Below are 23402 nucleotides of genomic sequence, written 5' to 3'. Positions count from 1 at the left end.
CATTCCCTCTGTGGTGCAATTAAAATCTTTGGGAGATGCCTGCTTAATCTCTGCTCAGACCCTTCAAACAATCTACGAACGGTTTGATGAACTCGAAGGACACTTGCAAACTGTTTTACAGGCATTGCAGCATTTGGAAAATAAAATCCAAACTGGCAGCAACCTCCAGCTATGCCAGCCCAGCTCTCTCCCAGTGCCACTTTCCCCTTTAAGAGCAAAGCTTAACAACAATATACAATTGGAGAGGGGAAGCCTAATATCCTCTGGTTGCAATACGCACTTGAGATTAACTCCTTCAGCTGTGGTTCTTAATATTCCATATGGAGATGCCTTTCTGTGGTCTTTCAAGCCCAGGATGGTAAAGGCTCTGTCCCAATTGCTGAAGGCACAAGTGGATTTGTCTGCACTGCGGGAATCTTTCTTTTTGCCCTCCAGGAACTATACCAAAAGGCTCTATTTGGCTTTTAATTCAGAAGCAGTACCTAATCTTATTTTTAATGCTAGAACATATTGTAGGAATTTTAATGTGTTCCTACACTTTAAGATCTCCATCCAGAGAACTTTTATGCAGTCTGGAAGTCAAACGCTTCTTAAATTCAAATCCCACAAGCCGTTTACTCCAAATAAAGTCTGCCCCTTGGTTCTCGAGCAAATGTTTCTCCCAGAACCCTTCCGCGCAGTCCAGTGCATGGTGTCAACCAAACCCCATTGGTGGCGGATCTTGCAGGGGCAGGCACCATGCCTAAGAAGTGTCAGCATGCAAAGTCCTCTTCTTGTTCCCAAACGGTCTCCCCGATCCACTCCCTTCGTGTTGGTCCAAGAACGCTTCCCTGGGATAACCCTCCCTCAGCCTTAATCTCGTCGACTTTAGCCAAACCTCTGACGCCTAACGTAATCGAAAGGCCATTATTTTCGCTTCCCTTGTCCAACTCAATTTCTGACAATCTGTCCAATTCTATGGGCTTGAATTTACAACCAGAAACGACCAGTGCGCATTTTATTAGTAACCAGGATGTGCCAGGCGACTTTAATATGTTTTCTATGAAGCTAGATTCAGCTGGAAGTGGCATTTTCTGCAATAATTAACTCTGGCCAACCTTTTAATTGCCTTGCTACGTCCCCACTGATTTCTAATCTTTCTCAACTGTGACTAAGGCAACTTCCGGCTGACTGTTATTCCCCTCATAGTTTTGGCGTCGCTGCACATTTACCCAATCAGGTTAAGCTGGTCTCTTGGAATATTGCAGGTTGGAAACGGAAGTGCTCTGATAAGGAATTTCTATCCTATTTAACATCTTTTGACATTATTCTCTTGCAAGAAACATGGTCAATAGAACCAATTCTTTTTCATGATTATCAAACTTTCCATCTACCAGCTCATAGACCCAACAAGAAGGGTCTGGCAATTCTAATCAACCTGCTCCTGCCAGCGACCCTTGTGGAGGCATCGGAATATGCAATTTACTAATCGTCAAACTGATTGTTCAACAGCAGACCTTTCTCGTTTTCATTGTCTATCTACCCCCATGCCAAAATAGATCGCAGCGGGAGCAAGCTTAGAACTTCCTCTCAGAACAATGCAATGCAGCGTGCAGTATCTCCCCTAACGCTACAGTAATTCTTGGTGCTGATTTTAACTCAAGAGTTGGGGATGGTATTGAGATTTTTCACAAGATGGCTTGTGAGGACTGTGATCCTTTTATTTCTACTCATGGACACTTAGTGAGGCGTTCTAAAGACACTTGTTTTAACGATGCTGGGTATTTTCTGGCAAATTTTAGCCTCCAGTTTAATTTGATTTGGCTTAACGGTTTATGTAACCTCTCTGGGGCTTCAGAATTTACTTATATTTATTGACTATGTTTTAATTTCAGCCTCTTTTTTGCCCCTTGTTTCAACTTTTAAAGTTGATGATTTTAAACTGAGCAATCATCTCCCGTTATGTACTGCTTTTAACATAGACTCACCTCGCACTGTTTCCCCAACGTGCGCTAGGGAAAGCTATACCCGATTGGCAAAAATAAGATGGAACGATTCCACTCTTTTTGAAATCCAATTGCTGTTGAATAATTCAAATGGTAAGATTCTGAGGGATTTTGTTTTGACACTAACAGACATCTGTAATGTCTGCCTTTGAATCTCTAATGAATTATATTTATGTAAATATTGTTCATCCAATGGCCGAGGTCAAAGGCAGGCCCAGTATTGACAAATTAGTATGGTATGACCAGGACTGCAAACGAGCCAAGGCCCATGCCAGGGAGTGTTTTGGGAATTTTAGAGCTAGTAATTTGAAGGAAGATTTAAAAATCTACTTCACTGCCACTGCCTCCCTTAAGGAATTGATCCAGTATAAGTGGCATGAGTTTATTAAAAAGTCCTGGGGAAGATTGATCCAAGCTACAATTAGTAACAACCACAAGTTATTCTGGGAGATTGTTTCTAGAGCCTCCAATGAAGCTACGGGTAAGCCTAATTCAATCTCCACCTATCCTTGGCGCCAACACTTCTCGGACCTGTTCTAGGATCCGGCAGCTGCCTGTAGTGGGGGCTTGGAGATTTCTTTTTCTAACTTTGAGGATACCTGATGTATCCGAAGAGGAAATTCTTGATCTAATTGTAGCCCTAAAGCCGGGCAAGGCTTGATGCCTGATGCCACTTGGCTTAAAGAAGACCCATCGTTTTGGACTTCTATTCTGGCCCCGCTCTTTTCATCTATTAATGCGTCTGGCCGATTTCCCAAAGTTTGGCTTAGAGCCACAGTCATCACAGTCTTGGCTTTTTAATGGCATGTTGTTCTTCAGGGTCAGGTAGCCCAGGCTGCCTCCCCTCACTGCGTGAGTGGCAACCACTTTAGAATTTGGCATGCCTGCTTCATGAAGAGCCTCACGCACCCCATGCACCCCGCACTCACCAGGTCTGGTGAGGGGGCAAAGAACAAGTCCCCTCCAGCTGCATTGGGCTGCCCCTCCCCGCTCCAACCGAGAGGCGGCCATTTTGGATTGGCACGGTCTGCACGCAAAGAGCCTCTTGCCCCTCCCGAAAAGCAGGGGTGATGCAGTTAGATCCACAACCCCTGCAGATGCCTCAAGGACATCACAGCTGCCTCCGCAAGGCACAGAAGAAGCAAGGAGCAACCTGGATCAGGCGCACAGCCCAATCTGTCCCAGCCTCCAGCACCATCTTGGAGGGTGCACAAGGCAAGCCAAGGCAGCCCTAGTGGTACATCCCGCAACTGCAGCCAGTCGTGAGTCCCCCTCTCTCCTCTGCAACAATGGCCCCAGAAGCCCCCCTACCCTAGTGGAGCTGAGTGCCCTAGAGTGGGGGGACATCAGGGACACCATCAAGGAAATCGTCCAGGCCAACCTAGCAGCTGCTATGGAGGCCTTTCAGGGGCCAGGGGGGCCACCAGCAACCCCCCTGCTGGACCCCCCCAAAGATGAGGAGGTGCCCCAAGTCTCTCCCCAAGTGGCAAAGGAGATCCAACACTCAAAGCACCTCCTCTGAGCAGGTCCAGAGTGCCTTTATGAGTCAGAAATGGTTGCGGGGCAACGGGACTTCCCTCAACACAGCTGCTTCTGAGACAGTCCTGCAGTGGGCCAGCGGGACGTTGTAGATCCCGCTCACCCACCCCGTGCCACTTTCACCCCCCTTTCCATTATACTCACCATAGGGACCAGCAGCCACCGCGCAGCCATGAGCAGGGAGCAGGTGAGAGGAGGGTGGAGGGGGGCAGGTTTCATCCTGCCAGCTCAGCCCCTCCCATCAGTGTCTCTGCCTCCTGTATCAGTTGCCAGCCAAGTCCTAGGCATGTCTACTCAGAGGTAAGTCCCATTAGTCAATGGGGCTTACTCCCAGGAAAGTGTGGGCAGGATAACAGCCTCAGAGCCCAACCCTATGCATGTCTACTCAGAAGTAAGGCCCATTATAGTCAATAGTGCTTACTCCCAGGAATGTGTGGCTAGGATCACAGCCTGAAGCCCCAGTGCCCCACATTTACTGGTCAACCAGTTGCCACTGTGAACTAGCCAGCAAAACCGACCTGCTGCTAGTGTGCAAAGCTTTAGCAGCAGGTTGATATGCAGAAATCCAGCTGCTGAAGCTTACCCTGCTGATAAACACCACTGGAGTAAGAGCTGGTGGGAAAAGTTGGCAGTCTAATCCCAAGGGAACTCAGGCTACAATCCTGTCCACACTTCCCTGGGAGTAAGCCCCATTTAATATAATGGGACTTCCTTCTGAGTAGGCATGCATAGGCTTGGGCTCTCAGGCTACAACCCTATCCACACTTTCCTATAAGTAAGCCTCATTGGCTATAATGGGACTTACTTCTGAGTATACATGCATGGGATAAATAAATAAAAGATTAACAAGTTGTGTTCCTGCACCTTTTTTTTTTTATTTTACAAAAAAAAGCACTGCATAAGACCCATCACAGCATCCTAACATAGGCTCTTGTCAACATAATAAGCTAGAAATTAATAGATCTAAGTTTGGTCTAGTTGTTGTGGATTGAACTGAGTACAGTAACTGAGGAAGTTACTTCTAAAAGTCTTCTAGTCCATATTGAATTAAAAACTTATTCAGAATATAAATACTCCTCTATGACCCTCCACGTTACCTCTGGATTTGCATCTGATAGAATGACTATAATCTTGACCTGTGCATTTGGTGAGCTCTTCTAACAGTGGGAATAACCGTATATCCTTATAAAAAAATGCAATCCAGCAAAACATGACTGGTGGTTTCTGGTTGGTTTGCCTCACAAGGACACAGTCGCTCTAAAAATGGGACCTTCCAAAAGCGTCTTTCCACTACAGCTGAGGGCAAACTATCACACCACCCCAATATAAACGCCATTCTGTGGCTTGGAATTTCCAACTGGAAAAGGTAGGGAGCTGGGGCAGCTATATATCTGAGTTCCTCCTTGATACTAAACTTTCTGACATTATTAAGGTCTTCCTGGCGCTCTAAGTCCGCTGCTTGATCCTAACTCCCATGTCAAACAAAAATGCCAGTCCCATGTCAAACAAAAATGGTATGGAAAATCCCAGAGAGGACAGTTTTTGTTCCAACCCTTTAATCCACCTGGATTTATACTCATTTTGGAGGACTAGGGGAGCAATCCCTAATGGGTATAGGTGCAATCTTAACCAAATGGCTTAAGCAAATGGCTATCCAGACACGGGTCTCTATCCTAATCAGGCCTGATTCCAGACGTAAAAAAGGTGTTCGAGACAGTACTGGATACATTAAAGGTAGTCCTAAAAAACTTAAGACTGGACATGCTCCATTATCGTGGGAAAAGGGAAAAAGTTGGGAAAAGGTCCCAACTGCGCTCCATACAATAATTGGACCATCCTCTTTGCCTGAAACAATTTAAGGGCTGCTGGCAGATACTGGGCTCCTTTACTTTGCATAAATTGAAGAATAGCAGAAGAGATTTGCTGACCTCTTAACACTACATATTCTCCATGTGCTTTCCTAGAACCATTTGTATGGAATACCACCCCCAAATATTTAAAGTGGGACACCTGCTCTATTTTATGGCCCTCGATCTTCCAGCACCAAACTTTTGGTTTCCTGAAGAAGGCCAAGAACTTAGTTTTACTATAATTTATCACCAGTTGATTTTCCTTGCAATACACATTCAGAGAGTTCAGAGCTCTTTTAAAACTTCTCCCATAGTTTAGTTCTTGAGATTGAGTTGAAATAAAGGCCGCATAGAGGGAGATCGTTCTAGAAGACATATATTTCACTACTAAATGTTGAAGTACCATGCACTGGTCGATTGTGGATTGACCCTCCCTGAAACCTGCCTGCTGTTCTGCAGGTTCTCTTGAAAAATTATAATATATTATCAGCTCAATATTATCAGCAAATTGTATGCGAAGCATTTGCAGGAGAAGTTCAAGGATTGGTTAACAATTGTTAACCAAGGATTGTTTTTGGTTAACAATCCTTGAACTTCTCCTGCAAATGCTTCACATACAATTTGCTGATAATATTGAGCTGATAATATATTATAATTTTTATAGGCCTAAAATTGGAGGGATCATTTTTCTTCTCCTTTTTGAAAATAGGGACAATAATTGCCATCCCCCAGTCTTTTGGTATGTGACTGGTTTTATCAATATAAGAAAATAGCGAAGCCAGTACTGGTGCCCACCAGTCTAGATTGATTTAAATTAACTCCGGGGGAAAAAGTTCTTCTCCCAGAGCCTTTCAACTGAGCAACCAAACTATGTATCTCTGATACAGTGACCGGAGGCCAAGGAGCAGTCTCCTCCAGATCACTTGGAGTCTCACAAGGGATAAAGTCTGGGTCATTATATAATTCATGGAAGTGCTTATCTCAGATGCCTGGCTGTATATAGCAATCGGATAAAGTTGGCCCATAATTAGGTAAGCTCTTTATTAATCTCCAAAACCCACCTAAATCCTTGGCTCTGGCAGCCTGTATCAATCCTGCCCACTCATTTCTCGCAGCCACTTTCTTTTTGTAGGTCACCAGCCAAAAGTTTTATATTGCTTTGTAAGCCACAGAAGCTTCTGAGCAGCACCCAGTGCTCTCTCAGATTTGAAAGTTTGTGTAACGCCTTTTTGGCAGTTATACATTCCTTGTATAGAATGCACTGTTTAGAGAGGGGAAGGTCACTCTGATAGCAATGAGGCAGGTCAGATGTCCTACCAGAGAGCCCCTGCTTCAACTCATGCACTCATATCATTCATGATACGTGTCCACAACCTTAGTAGTGCTATCACTATTACTTAACGACACCTGGATGTGTTTCAGGGGCTCAGAAGCAAGCAATACATTTATCTCCTGATCAATACATGGGCTCCATCTTCGGCGGTGATATATTCCTCCTTCCGCAGATGGCGTAAATTTGTAAAGGTTCACACTTCTCAATTGATGGCTAGGGAATTTTAGGGTCAAAGCCACCGGGAAATGGTCACTTTCAAACAGGTTTTATAAGTTTGACCTTCAGCTCATCTAAAACAGGGAACAAGTTAGAAAGATAATGAAATAATCAATTTGATTCATTTTAGGCCCTGCAAAATAGCTGGCTGGTCTTTTCCAAAGGCCCCGTTCAAGATATGCAAATTGAATCCTAATGTAAGTTGTTTCAGAAGGAGACCCACATAGTTTGACTTTTGATCCTTGGAACAGTGTTTGTATAGTGGACCAGGTTCTTCAGGAGAGGGCAGGTAGAATCCTTGTTGCACAGGAAGAGTCTCATCATCTCGAGCCAGCCTCGCATTAAGATCTCCAGCAAGCACCACATGGGCCCTAGGATGGTGGCTGAGCAGTGTCCCTACATAACTCCTCAAAGGCCACCCATAAGTTTCTGACTTCCCTGGGGGGGGGAGGGGGTAAATAAGCATTGATTAACTCAAACTGGGGAAGTTGAACAAAGACTGACATTGCATGTTGCTTAAATGATGTAAGCGGACATGCATCAACGCACATTGAGATGGCAATCAACACACCCAAACCACCTTTCAGACAACCCCTTACTTGCTTCCATAGAGTATTCGTGATATCCATCTAACTGTAAATTTCCAGATGTACCATTTTTTCCATCTTGTACCATTATTATGTCCTTGTTATTTAGGAATTCACTTAAAGTGGTGTCCCAATGAAGGCCACACCAGCCATGCACATTCCATGTTATAATTTCAATCTTATTTTTGTGCTGGTCACTTACTTACATAATGACATGTAGTCATTGAGCCACTGAGATTCTGCTTGTGTCCTGATCGCTTCCCTCCCTCTCCTCTCCATGTACTGAAGAGTGTGGGCTTTTCTCTAATTTGCCCGAACAAAATTCACATTGGATTCTGTGCCTTTTTTTTTTGTCAGTGGTCTTTGTGCTCATTATTTTTCCTTTTTCCAAAGAAGGTAAACAGCCACCTAACCAAAGGTTTTTGTATTCTTCTAGGCTTCTAGTTTTGGCTGGTTCAGGTGGTTCCAATCAAAATCAAATAAGGATGTAAAACCCTCCAGGAAGGTACCAGATGTTCCCTTGGACAACACTGCACCAGATTTCCAGGTAATGAAGGGCCTTTGAAGTAGGTCCTTCTGTTTGTTGTAGTAATTGTATTCCTCAGAGCAGTGGTTCTCAGGTGGACCCTCCGGAAGTGATGTCATTAACCTGGAAGTGATGTCATGCCCAGAAGTGACATCAAGCAGGAAGTGACATCACTGTGACGCCAAAGCCGACAGTGATGTCCTTAAGCAGGAAGTGACATTACTTCCAGGTTCTCACCTAGGAATTCATATAATATATAATAAATAAACTTTATTTTTATCCCGCCCTTCTCCCCAAAGGGACCCATTCATAAACTTCAAATGACAAGAGAAAAAAATTCCAACACAGAAGCTTTTCCCAATTCTCTGTCCCATGCTACCATTGCTACCTGTAAAATTCAATATGCTTCTTTGAATATGTGTGTGTGTGAAGGGTGTGCTTTCTTCTGGCTAGTGTTGATATATTTTGAATATGGCCATCAGTGTTCATGGCACCTTGCAAACTAACTAACCTGAAGCCTCCTTACAGATCCAGCAAAACCAGACTGCCCTCCACGCTCTTATGACAGGGGTCTTCCATCTCACCTAGCCCTACAGATCAGACACACGCTCAGTCCATTCACCCCACCCCATCTCTCCTTGCCCCCCAGAGCAGCCACATGCTCAATCCACTCACCCCAGTTCCCCCCACCCCATCTGTCCTAGCTCCCAGTTCCCCCCAGTTCCCTCCCTCTCCTGTGTGTCTCAGTGCTTTTGTTTCTAGTGGTCAAACAAATATCTTGTATCAAAGGCTACTGTTCACACCCCCTTCTGCCCTTCCATTTTACTTGTTCTTCACCTCCTTCATTTTATCTATTACCAAATTGTAAGTCTGAAAAGAGCTATCCAGGATCAAGCACTTCAGTGCATTAATGAGCATGCCAGTGCCATTCATTATCATGTTTCCCTGTGGTAGGAGGCTATCCAGAGTTCAGACAGTTAACTTGCAATTTTGTATTCAAATTTCTCAAAGGCCAGAATGGAAATCACCAAGGCTGCAATCCTATCCATACTTACCTGGGAGTAAGCCCCATTGACTTTAATGGAACTTTCTTCTGAATAGACATGCTTTGGATTTGGGCTCTAAGAGTTTTGGGCCATATACATTTGGCAGGCCCTAGACATTTCTTCTTCTGAGAAAGAAAGTTTTAAGGACCAATTCAGCAGAACTAGTGTAAAACTTTTCCTGATTTGTATCACTTTGGGCTGCAGTAGAAATAAAAATGTGGAAAAAAGCATTTGAACCCATGTGAAAAAAGCAACTGCCTCCACCTAGAAAACCTGCATGTTGAGGAGTGTGATAGCTGGGGGGGGGGGTTGTCCTGTCCAGGAACTCACCCCTCCTGCTGTTCTTTGCTGCTTTACAAGCCAATCTTAGTACCACCCTGTACCAGCTAGTGTCCCACACCAGGGAAACTGGTACCCTCCAGGATTTGCTCTAGCTCTTGTAGGCACTGGGCTCCCTTCTACTTTGGGACCCAGCCCTCTAGACTGCATTATATGTTACCTAGTAGCTTCACCAAGTGGGTAGGCAGGATTCTGGACTCCTATTCCCAAGAAACAATAACACGGATTTGTAAAAGATATTTTAGTTTATTAAGAGAACAGGGTTACACAGACTTAAAAATTTTAAGGCAGCAGTTACAAGAGTACAGACATCTATGAAATACATCAGCATAAAATAACAAAACTAGCTTCCTAAATTTAACTATCTCGCACCTGGGTCAGAAGACCATTGAAACACAGGCTGGCTACCTATGAGGCCAATAGCCCATGGAATCATAGACAAAGGAACCAGCATACAAGCATCTGGTCAGGCTGCACCCCAGACTATCTGCCCAAGAGTCTGCCCAAACCCTTGGGGTTTGCTTTTATCCCTTTATGCTAAACTGACTGAATAATTACTGCACTGACCAAACCCTTGGGGTTTGCTTTTATCCCAAAACTCTCCCAAAACTTTTATCCCAAAACTCTCCCAAAACTCTCCCAAAACTGACCAAACTCTCTGCCCAAACCCTTGGGGTTTGCTTTTATCCCTTTATGCTAAACTGACTGAATAATTACTGCACTGACCAACCAAGGTTGCTTGATGACTACAAACTTCTGGAAGAAAGTTAGTTGATAATGCTCTTAGTTCTTCCCCCCTTCCATCTTCAAATGCACAGTTGTGGTAATCATCTTCTGATAAGCGTTCCTTCCCTTGCAAAGGTAACTCGGCCCTCTGATTGGTTCCCTCCTTGGTTACCTATCCTTCCTGGCCACTGAAGGCAGGTAACGTATTCCTTTCTAATTGCCCACTTTCTCACAACTGCAGAGAACTGGTGCAACTAGCAACTTGGTCAGGCTTGGGCCTAGATTACGGGGGTTTTCATCATATTTTCTCTTTCAAGTGTGATCTGTGGGGGAACCACTCCAGTTGCTGCTTATCTCAGTAAAAAACTCCTATTGGTGCCTATCTGATTGGAATGTGGCAATGATACTGTTCAAGCCTCCTATCCCTGCCATGTTCGCAATCCATGGGGGCCCTGATAGGGCTGCTAAAGAAAAACTAGGCTTGTCAGAACTAATGATGCCTCCAGTGTCTTGTGCCTTTTGGCACTCAACCATCATCAGACATTGCCCCCATATTTCCAGCTTGTCTCTCCCAAGTGGTGATACCACCTCATATTCTGAACTTGACTCCCAGTCTCATCTGTCATCGTCCATCCACCCCCCCCCCATTTCTGTGGTAAGCTTGTAGATGCGTGGCTTGTAATCAACCTTCTCTACAGTTGTCAGGAAAATAATTAACAATACTTAATATTTACGTTGGAGTGTTCAAAACTCCAGTGCTTTGGGTCCACTCAGGGGGAGAAAAGAAGGATAAAAATGCAGTAAATAAACGTATCACATGCTTTATCTCAGTAACGCTTACAGTGGCTCATTAAGCAGGCGAGTACTATTACTTGCTTCCTGCAATGGAATGGTTCTGAGATACAGAGCCCATGGAAATCTATGGACTTCATAACTGAAGTGAGGTTGAACTCGAATTGTCGTGGCTGACAACAGCTCACACTTTTTGCCTCTAAATTAAACAAAGTGACATTCCTCCATGTGTGTGCTTCCCTTTCTCATTTTAGAGGAGTGTGTGGTGCTTGTTTGATCCTTTTGGAATTGTCAGGTATTAGAATGCATTTTGCATCTCCTGAAATAGAGACCATTCCTGACTAACTTCCAATGTGATGTTGAGCCCTGGGTTGCTTCACTTGCTGAATAGCTAACCTTTCTTGCAGCCCTAAGTTGATATTGTGTGTCATGTTGACTGATGTTCTAGGTATGGCTCTGCCTTCAAGTTTCTGCAGCCTGCTAGGAGGCCAAGAAAGAATTCTAAAAGTAGCTGGCAGCTGGGTCTGTTTTCAGCAATAGTGATCCGTACTTTCTTCTACATAGGAAAAAGAACCTCCGTCATCTTCTCTTCCTCTCATGGATGGAACACTTCCTCCTCCTCCTCTTTCTCATCTATCTCACACAGATGGTAACTCCTTTTTACAAAGCTCTCTAGGTAAATAAATCCTTTTGTGTTAGATATATTAGTTCGTTATTAGTTATCAGTTAGTTATTAGTTAGTTATTAGTTAGTTATTAGTTATTAGTTATACAGTTGTATCTAGAGCAATGGCTTAGCAAGGGGCGGAAGGTTCGCGCTAGGCAGAGGGTTCGCCTTCGGGGAGGGGTTGACACCACAAGTGACCAAAATAGCTAAAATGGCAATTTTTAGGAACAATATCACCATGTTTTTTATATATATCACCTTTTTTGGGCAGGGGGAGAGTAATTGGCCTACCTCACCCCAGCACTGTCTGCTCTAGTGGCTGTCTGCTGGTATTCATTTGCATCTTTTTAGATTGTGAGCCCTTTTGGGACAGGGAGCCATTTAGTTATTTGATTTTTCTCTGTAAACTGCTTTGTGAACTTTTAGTTGAAAAGCAGTATATAAATACTGTTAATAATAATAATAATTATACCATTCAATGTGGAATTTACAGCAGAGTGCAATAAACAAAACCAGAGCGAAATATCTCCATTCTATCCAAAGTTGTGGCCAAAAAACAAGAAACCAAAAATACATGGAACGCTATGAAAGTGAAACTGAGCCATATCGTGCATTTACTTGCAAATAGGCAAACTTGCCTTAGTCTCTAGGAAAGGGCAGGCTGAGAATAATCCATCAACACCAGAATGGTCCTGATCTGATATACATAGCCCCCCCAAAACACCCGAGATGTCCCCTCTCCAAGCTTATAAATGTCCTATGGAAAGCAAAACTAAGCCACATGGTCACATTTACTTGCAAATAAGCAAACATGCCTTGGCTTGTGGTCAGGTAAGGGAAATGTGAGGCCACCAGAATGGTCCTGATCTGATGAAAGTGGAGCTCAACAAATGCTCCAGAAGGCTGCCCCCCCCCCCCAAATAAAAAGAACAGAACAGGCTTGAACTGGTAAGGTGATCTTTTTTTTTCCTTTTTATACTTGTAAAGCTTTGGGCGCAATCCAAACCTGCGCTGCAGCAGGCAAGACTTGCATTGCATCCAATGCAGGTTTGTTGGCTGCAGCGACTCAGTCAGAGGCAAGGGGAAGCTCAATGGGTCTCCTTGGACCTGCACCACCTCTGGCTTGAAGCCGTTCTGCGGGGATAGGGGCTGGGATCTGGCATAACTGACAGGTCCCAGCCCTGCCCCTGGCTCCTCACGTGCCCTCCCCCGCCCAGAAATGCCCCCTCCTGCCCCCCATGCCTTCCGTTGCCGCTTGTGTCAGCGCAGGTGCGCTGACACAAGTGGAGGTGAGGAAGCCACCGCGGAGGCTTCTGCTGGCCTCCATGCGTCGGCATCTACATGCATCTACACGCGCTGCAGCTTCCTCTCCTGGAGGCACAAACATTTTTTACGGCATGACTTATAATGGGTGACTTATGCCGGCCTATGTGCCGGCTAGGATTACGCCCTTTATGGGTCCTGATGATAGTAATATGGTTTAAATATAAGAACTTAAATTGAACTGGGCACTAGGTAGGGCCAAAAATCTTACTGATTTTTTTTTGTGGCGGGGGTGTGTTACTGCAGGCAGGCTGCAGAGAAAATTCACTTGGTGGAGTAGGGTTGGGTCTTCCTCTTATTTAATTATTTGCTAATTATAATTATTTATTTTAATTTGCTTGATGATGTCACTTCCATCCATGACATCACTTTTGGTGGGTCCCAGATCGATTTTCATTCTAAAAAAAAAATTGGTCCCAGTGCTAAAAGTTTGAGAACCACTGCCTTAACTCAAAATTGAAACATCTGGGGGGGTGTGACACATTGTTACCAAACTTGTGGAAATCATGGCTTCCACAATGATTCGAATAATACCACCATGTTATATGCTATTTGATGCAGATGCTATTTGGATCCATTGCTATTGGCTCCAAATGGATGCTATTTGATCCATTGCTTGTGGGGAAATATTCACTGCATATATCTTCTGGCCATTATTATTATTGTCATGTCATGTCATGACTATTACTATCTCTCAGCCTCACCTACCTCACAGGGTTCTTGTGTTCTACCTATAAGGGGTAGGAACCATGCACACCACCCTGAGCTTCTTAGAGGAAGGTTGATATAAAAATGTAACAAAATCAATCAATCAAAATATATCATATAGGGGGGGTGACAAAAATTTGTGGGTTGGGATGTCAGATGACCTATCTACGCCACTGTTCTAGAGTCCGTGGCTTGGATTTACATTCTCACCTCATCATCCATGAGCAGAAGGCATTTCCAATGTGTGCAAGGGACTGGTTTTCTTTTGACAGTTTCATTCTGTGACTGCAGTCTTTAGTGCCCCTTGATAAAATGGGGGGCAAGGGAGAGAGAATAAGAGCCTACTTAGGTTGGTAGAGCATAAAACACACATCTCACACAAGTAATCTTGTGTTATTTTATATCCATGCTATTACTGATGGATCACCCTTTTAAAAAAATTATTTGTTTCCTCAGGAACTAAACATCCAGTGGGTTTTAGCAGTTGGGAAGGAGTCAAGTTTCCAGGTGCTCAAGACCAGGTGAGGAGAAGCAAACCAAATGTGAGAGAAGACCACTGTTTCAGAAAGCTCTTCCTTTGTGTCATGGTAAAGGGATGACTTCAGTCATCCATGTTTACAGAATAGTTTGAGAGCCCATTGGTTTGAGAGCCTTTCACTCAGTTAGCTGCCCCAAATTGCTTGGCTTTTTGTTTCTGTTTCAACATTTCCCTGGGTTGCTTTGCAGGGATAAGCCCATTTCAAATAAGCCCATTTCTTGGCTTTTCTGGTTTTTGTTTCAGGATAGTTCCATTCAGCATCTTTGTAGTCCTGATAGCATGCCTCCACCCCCAAGAAGAGGGGCAGTCCCACTTTTCAATCCTGCTCAGGTATGTGAGTGAGGTGCGTGCATTAAGATTGTATAAAGAACCTCAGTGAATGAGATCCATGGTTCCACATCCTCCAGCAGTATGTTTCAGATAGCAAAGTAGGTGAGCACTCATAAGCATCTGGTATTCAGAGTTTACTGGATTCACTTGCTGGTATTCACTTGCTGGTTTCATTTAGCTATCATAATTATTCCATTTATCTAGCATCAGGAATGGACTCCAGTCTTTGGGAGCTGAAGTATTTGGTGTATCAAATACTTTTACCACATCTGCCCAGCCAGCAGCTACAAAGACCATCTCGTCCTCCTCCTTCTGGTGAGGTGAATTAAAAAAGGCGAATAAGGGTAGAGTTGAAGAAGAGGTGCAGGAGAAGAAAGGAGAGTAGTTTACTACAGTGCCTCTCCACTCCTCTACGTTTGCTCCATTTCCCTCCTCCTTTTTAAATTCTCAAGTGAAATGGCAGTGAGCAGATGGGTGTTCTCATGTGACTGAGACAGGTGGCAGAAATTTACCACTTGAGGCAATTGCCTCAGTTCACCTCTTTATGAGGTCAACCCTGCCTATGACAACCTTCTCCATCTTTCTAGCTGGCTTCACTGACTAGGAGGACTTTGCAAGGATCCTTGGGCACAGTTCATGCTGAGTGATGTATGGCCTGATGTCAGGTGCTTTGTCACATCAGTTTGGGAGGTAGAACATTGTCCAAGGTTGGCATCTTAAGCTTTTCTACTGCAGACTGAGGGCCCAATCCTATCCAACTTTCCAGCACCGGGGCAGCCACAATGCAGCCCGAAGATAAGGGAACATACCTCCCATACCTCCAAGGCTGCCTCCCCAACACAGGAAGCAGTGTATACGCTATAGGCACAGCAGCACCAGCACTGGAAAATTGGATAGGATTGGGTCCTGAGAGTCAAACTCTGTTCTGTTCTTAAGTTCTGTTAACTTAAGTTCTGTCTTAACTTCTTTGACCATAAAACCCACAAAAATTGGAGGGATATATGCAAAGTTTGAAATTTAAAAAAAAAACTTGTATACATTTTCAAGTATTTTTGAAGGCTAGGAGTTGAGAGTCCAGAGCTTAGACCAGGGGTGTCGAACATAAGGCCTGGGGCCTGGATTTTTATCCAGCCCTCAGGCTCTCAGCTGCTGAGGTGTTACATGAAAATTGAGCTTTCCCAAATCTTGAAATATGATCAAGATTTGCATACTTTCTCTTTCTGTCATTTGCAGTTAATGTATGAAAACCCTGTATGAAAACAGGGTCTGATTTCTGGCCATTAGCTGCTTAATGATGTCACTTTGCTTAATATCACTTCTAGCCCTCAGCTGGAGCTCTGAATGCTAACTTCAGCCCTCTGTATGAAACGAGTTTGACAGTCAGTCAGTCTAACATTTTTCTCCTTAACAGATCACCACAGCAAGTGCCTCCAGGGCTGGTCGTATACCACGACTTTTTCAGCGGCGCTACCCACCTCATCCACAATGATCAACGTGTCTCTGGCTCCTCTGGCAGATCAGGTGTTATTTTGCCCAAGGTTAACAAACCCAGGCAAACTTGCCTCATGCAGCTCCCTGCCTCTTCCTTTTTTGTGGCAATCCAGCTCCATGTCCAAAAGACACCGGCAAGAGTACTGGGGGAGATGCGATGCCATTTTCTCTCTCGTTTGCTCTGCACTTTTGAAAATGCAGTTGGACAGGTGCTGTGCAGTTCCAATCCTTCTCATGAGTAATGGAGACAAAATTAATATGTTTCAAATAGTAGCATTTGCTTCATACTTCGATAGTCCTAGTATAGGAATAGTGCAGACACTGTGTTTTACGGGATGCTAAAGTATATTTTATTGTTATATGGTTTTTATATTCCTTGGGTTTGAATAGTTCCATTTTCATCTGGAATCTCTTCCAACTTGGGAGGGGGGTGTCATGGGGTGGGGTGAGTGCATTACCTTTAAGAGGTTTTAAGCTGGGCAAAAGACCTGAGATTGTTCAGGTGTAGTTCATAATTAGATATTTAAAGAGTAAAAATTTAGAGTAAATAATTTAGAGGGTATGGGTTTTCAGACACAGGATCTTTTAAGTGGGTACTGCTTCACCCTATACCCTTCAAGTACCCTTGAATGGTACTTGAATGGTAATCAATTACCCTTGATGGTACTTAGAATTTAGCATCTCACATACCCATCGCCCTTCACCAATTACTGTGGAGAACACAGGGATTTTTAAACATTCCACACTGGCTTATATAAATCAACTACAGGAGTTAGAGACTGCTTTCCCTTTTGTGTTGAGAACTGTAGAGTCTGTCCCTTATTTTGTCAACTCTTTAGCTGGTGAAGCAATGTCCTGAACTTTATGATCTTGAAACACTTTACTCCCACCCTCTGGACATGAAGATACACCCTCATATCCTCCAACAGCCTCTTGGGTTAGTACAGTAGATCTCAATCCTTCTGGCAATAACACCAGATCTGTCATTTCATAACTGTAAGGGAGCAATTAATTTGAAAAGGTTTTTACTTTGGTTTGCCACAAAACAGACTCCAGTGGACCATCCCTACCTGGAAAAAAGATCTTCTTGCTTTTCAAGAGACAAACAAGTAGTTGGGATACTGTCTCCTTGAGGGGTCCCTATGTGCCTAGCAGAATTAGATGAGAATGCTAATGGCTCAAAAACTTCAGCCACTTCCACACAGACTCTATCTCTCCTGCACCCAGCACACTTTGTTTAATCTCTTCTTTCCTCAAAATCACCTTCTCACCCTCAGTAATGTTTTCCTGGGCCACATCTTTGGTCTTAGAAGAAACAATTATGTTTCTGTAAGAGTTCTTATGGTCAAATTCTGGGAATTCCTAGAGGGGATTCCCAAAACCAGGCAGGATGTAACCCTGCCACCAACCTAATCCACCAAACCCCTAAGGATAATGTGATCTGCTTATAAACACCCAGGTTGTTTTAAAATACATTTCCTTGCACTTAATCTTTTTATTTTATCCTAAAACAGGATTTTATTCTAAAACAGGTTAACTTTAAGGGAGCTCTAATTGCTCCATAACATTAGCAAGTTTTACAATAAAAGGTAAACACAGGTATCAATAATAGGTACAATAACAGGTTTCATCTCAATTTATACAGACACTCACATCCTCTTTCCTGTCCCCTTTTTCTCATTCCCTGATTTCATTTTCCCATTCACATTTCCCACCATTCAGGAAGTTGTTTGTGCCAGAATCTACCTATCAATTGAATTTTACTATATTTCATGCTTGACTTCCGCTCCTGCTTGAATAGGAATATGAATTTTGAATATGTATCCCCAAAATATATAACCCTGTATTGCACCATTGTTTCAGTCAGGCTCCTTTGTGGTGTGTCATGAGCCAACTGCACAAGGTCCCTGCTCATGTGCTTGCCCCCCCATGTGTGCCCGTTAGTACACTAATGTACTAGTAACAACATGTCTGTAGCATGTCTATTGTGGTGAGTATTTAAATTGTATGGTTTTGTGAAAGTGAACCTGGGATGAGGGAGGCAAATAACATCTCAAAAGATTTGCTTGGAAGAACACCTCCATGTAGGATCTATCTGCACAGGGAAGGGCAAGCTAAAAAAAGTAGGAAGTGAGTGTGAGAGCAAACCTTGGTTGGCAGTACTCTGTCACCATCCATTCTTCTTTGCTCAGCTTGGCTCCACTGTGTGTGTGTGTGAGAGAGGAAGCAGATCCCCCTAAAGAAAATGTTAAAGGTGAACTTGACTTGGAGAAGGGAAGCATCTAAAGGAGAAGGTACTTTTGTAATGGGTGAGTTCAATTAATGAACTCATTAAATTATTCTTCAGTCATGCTAAAGAGAGGCCATTTCTAGATATACTAAAATAATTGTGGTCTTGAACAGTTGGAAACTATGTGGGGGGTGACCTAGATAGTTTGGCCCTTTGTGGCCCTTTGTGGCATCTTGGGCCAAGATGTAAGTGTAGTGATCAGTGATCAAATCATAGTGATCAAATCTTTTTATAGTGCTATCCAGCATACAGGCATGTCCTTATATGGTTAAGTGAAACTGCTGCTATGGATGAATGCCATCCCCCCACCCACCAGTGCTGAGGGGACTTCTGCTCCCCTCCACCTCCAGAGGGTCATCTGATCACATCCATGTGCAGCCTCTGCTGGGCTCAGACCAAGCCTGATAGTGAAAAACACATAACTTCTGGGTTGTTTTTTTTCAAAATGGATGTTTTTAATGTCATTGGGAGTCTCAGGGAAACCAGGTCATGTGTTTGGTTCAGTCTGAGCCCAGACGAGGCTGAGGATGTGCACTGCTGAGCTCAGACAACTCTCAGACAAGGAGCTCCCCTCACCTAATGAGGTGAATCCATTGGTCTAAGATCCACAGATACACCCCCCATATATGCAAATAGAAAGTAGATTAACAAATATGTAATCAGTAGATTAACAAATATGATCATTTTTGTATTGATGAATAATTTTGCTTTTAAACATTATCAATATTTTTTTTACTAATGTATGTTGTAATCGATGGCCAATGTGTAACCTGTGTAGTCCCAGCCCTAAGTCTAACCTATTTTCTTTACTTGTATCTGTAATAACTCCATAAATAAACTCCATTGCAAAGAATAAAACACAAAACTAATTGGGTAACATAGCAGTAAGAACCACTGGTCAATGGCTGTCCCCTTTACCTGACATGGAGCCATGTTAGAGCCTGAGTCATTTCAAGTCAGTGTCAACTCACCATGTGAAGCCTGTGCTTGTTGCAGGGGTTTGGGAAAATCTCTTTTCTCTTTGGGGGAGGAGAGAGTATCACCTAAAATAGCCCAACTTATGACCTACCAAGCCAAATGTATTCCACCATGCTTGATCTTTGGGTCTAATCTTGTAAGGAAAAGTACAAGAGAATTCCACCCCTTCTCTCCCCTGAATATAATTACTCAGGGTAATTATACTAAAACTTGGGCCGAATATCTTTCCAATCATCCAGCAGATTATTGTGAACATGTATTTATAGCAGGTCACTCAGCGCCAGGAATAACTAGATGCGACCAGATGTGTCTTCAGCTCACATCTGGAAGGTGTTCTGAGGTATGGGGAAGCTATATGTGACCGCATACAGAAAACAGGAAGTGCCAAACACTTCCTGCTGCTGGGAAGGCCACACCAAACCTCCCTGCACTTCAGAAGGCCCCCGGAGACCTCCAGAAAACTGGTTTTTGCTGCAAAAATCTGCCTGCATGTGGTTTCCTCACACCTAGAGTCTGAAGACCCTTCTGGTTGTGCCTGGGAAGTCCTTGAGGCCAGCCAGATTGGTTTGGCACTCATTTTGAGTGGTGCATGGCCGCCAAACCTGCCAATAAGGAGGGCCAACTGAAAAGCTGAGGGACTCACCATCTCACTCTGACACTGGGCCTCTATTTTCCACTAATAAATGACCTCTTTTGAATGCCTGCCTGGAACCATACCTTCTGAAAAAAAAGAGAGGAGAGAATGGGATAACTGAGCACGCCTGATCTCTGATGACCAAGTGTCAAGGTTCTCTTATCAATGACAAGGACAAGCCGTTCTATATCTGTAAGGGTTTAGTAGGAGAAAATGTTGTGTAGATAAACCATTCCTCATCCTTGCAAAACACATGCCAGAATCCCCTCTACTATAGAAGACTCAGCAGTTCTAGCCACTAACCCTAAACTTCCGGCCACTTGCAGAGGTTACTTGCATCCTTAGAGACATTTAAAAATTAGGCTGGTCACAACATAGGAGAATATACTTGAAGGAAGAGAAAAATTCTGAATTGGTCCCTAGGGTGGAACTGGGTGACCTAGTTGTTAACTTTGCTTCAATTTCTTATCAATATTTATCATTCATAGATAACTGCAAGTACAGGTACTGTGCAGGCTGCAGGTACTGAGATGGCACTTTTCCCAATACTTACAAAAGAGCAAAACACTTACAAAGAGCAAAACACTTACAAAAAGCAAAAGAACACAGTTCCCTGGGAACTTTGCCTCCACAAGGCCCATCACAATGAACAGGAGCTGCACAACACAGTAATGCTTGTGTGAAACTCCCATTCATTTCAATGGGGCTTACACAAGAAGGGGAGGACATGTCTCTCTTGGTATGGTTTCTGGAAGCTCTACTAAGGCGTGCATGAAAAAGAAAAATTTATATCCATGGTTGCTCCCAATTTGTACTTATCAAGAATTTGGCACTGCCGTATTTATTGTAGGGGAAGGTAAGCCAATTGCTTTGTTCAACTATTAGTGCAACCAACTGCCTTGGGAGGCAAGTGGCAGCCACTTTAGAGCCAAAGATCTGCCCCTTGCCTTTCTCTCTCTTTCTTGCAACAGCCCAGCACTGTTCCTCAGCCTGCACTTCCTACAGTTCTTCCCTCACATCTGCTATCTGCAGATCTGTCTGTTTTGACCTGGACTTTCTACAGGTATTTGAATCACATCTATGGCTCATTGTTTGCTGGACCTGTCAATAGATGGATTTGTCATGCCTGTCAATAGATGGATTTGATACTGCTGCCTTGCCAAATAGATGGATTTGGGTCTGCCTTGCCATGAAGTGAACTGAAACAGTCGTGCGGAGCCCTTGGAGGGCAGTGAAAAGGCGAGCTCCACAACCCCTCTGTCTGCTGCCCTCTCCAGGCTGTCACGTCACTGGGGGGCTCTGATCCTCTTCTGACTTGCTAAGAGCAAGCACTGCTAGAGGGTGAAAGGAAAAAATGTTCTGTACACCCCCCCCTTTCTGCACCCAAGCAAATTTCAATGCAGAATGTGGGGGGAGGGGGGAGGCAAAACAATCCATGGCAGAATGGATGGGAAAAATAGCAGACTCTCAGTCTGGAAAGCTAGAGCATTTTATCTCATCCATATTGGTAACCCTCTTTGAAAACCTAGTACTGTCACAGGTTTGGTGCTTTGAGAAGTGGAACTGTTCTACAGTTGTCCTGCATGTAGGAAGTTAGTCTCAAGTATGGCAGCTCCTGGCTTCTCTGATAATAATCAGATATAATCAGGACTCTCCACCCTCTTTGGAATTGTGAAGAAATCCTCTTCCTTGGCCTCCCTTGGCCTCAACAGAGCTAGTTTATGTTCTGGGTACAATACAAGCAGAATGTAAAAATGAAAAAAAGTTCTTTTGCTTAGCTTGTCTTTGTTTTCAGCAGCACAGTTCCCTTTGCCTTTTCTGATCTGTGCCCAAAGGGATGGGAAAGTGAGTTAAAACCATCTTCAGACACATTTGTATTGATTCTGTCACTTTTTTGCTGCTTGCTGACAGGTGATGGATGGCTCATAATGCAGCCAGCACAGTACATTATGTTTCCCATCCAGGGACTGCTAAATCATTTCAAATTTTCAAATTCCCCAATCAATATTTTGGCAGTAGTAGAATAGACCTCTGGAACAATGAACTGGAGCAAGCGTGAGGGCATGCTTAGAAGTGAACATAGGAAATATGTGGGTTCAACCCAGCATAGGAAGTATGTGCGTTTTGTGGTTGGATCCAGAATGTCAGGTTGCTTATCCAAGTTAGCAGACCATTCAGCCGTCACCTGAAGACCATCATTAGAGGCTCATACTGCAGGAAAATTTGCTTCATCTTGTGGTATGTAGAAATCCTATGTGATTGGGTCCTTCTATGTATACTCCCAGCTCTTTTCCCGTCATGAGGTTCTTTTCTCCTATATGAACTTGCCTGTTCCTTAAGAGGATCTTCAGAGGATCAGCCTTCTGAGGTTAGGAAGTTGGCAATTGAGCATGGGGCCTTTTCTATAGCGGCACCTTCCTTCATTCTGATTCTGGAATTTGCTTCATTCCAATTCTAGTATCTTTCACTGGCCAGGCAACAACATTTTATGCTGTTCGTTCCTCTTCTGGTCCTGCTTCTTTTTTCAATTTTGATTTGTATTCTCAACTCAATTCAACAAATCTTTATTAGGCATAGGCATTTGATAAATAGTCTTTGAACCATACCAAAAACAGAGACCTAAGCAATACTCATTTTTATTAAGAATAATCAGTTAAGAATAATCACAGTGATAACTGGAAGCGAAAGAAGAACACACAAATAAAAATCACAGGATCACTGGTACTGCCCGCTGTCATACACTCCCAGGGTTTTGGGGCGCTCAGAGTTCATGGTTCTCAAACCCTAGAGCCCTCAAGGACCCCTGTTCAGTAGTACTGCCACCACCCTGTATGTGCCAGTGTCTCAGTCCAGGGAGACTGAGACCCTCTAGGCTTGAGTCTAGCCCTTGCAGGCACTGAGCACTTTCTTTACTTAAAGCCTCAGTCCTCAAATTATGTCTTGAGGCGGGATTCTGAACCTTTGTCCCCAATAGACAATGAAACAACTTAGTAAAAGGATTTTTACTTTATTTTTACAAAGGGTTAAATAAAGTTACAAAAGGCAGCAAATGCTAGAGGCATAAAACTTTAAGGAAACATATCAGCATTAAAATAATAAAGCTAACTGGCTATCTCTAAAATTCCCTCTCACCTGGGACAGCTTCCCTTTGTAGATCTTTCAGCCAGCTTATGTAAGAGCCTGCTCCACCATGGCCCTGGTGGAGCAGGCTCTCCCTTTGCAGGATGTTGCACCCACAACATTTTTCCACCAAACAGACAAAGACCCAACACCCCCTTTGGGCTTTGTTCTTATACTTCTCATGCTAACAGGACTCAGGTAACTCTGTACTCATTGGAACTGTCCAATCAGAAACCCTTGGGGCCAGAATCTTCCCGAAGTGAGGGCTGGATGCTAGTCTTCTTAGCTCTTCCCCTCCTGACTCATGGTGCTACCTACATTATCACCTTCCATTGAGTTGTAAATTCCTTGCAGCTAGGAACTGCAAGCCACTTCTTTGTTCAGG

General features: G+C 43.7%; 1 protein-coding gene across 1 annotated transcript in view; it reads left to right on the top strand.

Moving 5' to 3' along the window:
- The window catches only part of SEC16B (SEC16 homolog B, endoplasmic reticulum export factor), a 120190-nt gene that overhangs the window by 52178 nt on the left and 44610 nt on the right, over positions 1–23402 (top strand). Inside the window, exon 21 of the mRNA XM_066624532.1 lies at positions 7947–8057. Coding sequence (XP_066480629.1) covers positions 7947–8057 — 111 coding nt within the window. The remainder of the gene's footprint in view (positions 1–7946; positions 8058–23402) is intronic.

This window comes from Tiliqua scincoides, chromosome 4 (genome assembly GCF_035046505.1).
Source record: "Tiliqua scincoides isolate rTilSci1 chromosome 4, rTilSci1.hap2, whole genome shotgun sequence".
Lineage (NCBI taxonomy): Eukaryota > Metazoa > Chordata > Lepidosauria > Squamata > Scincidae > Tiliqua > Tiliqua scincoides.
The sequence above is the reverse complement of the archived record's forward strand: the minus strand, read 5'-3'. Positions and strand labels throughout refer to the sequence as shown.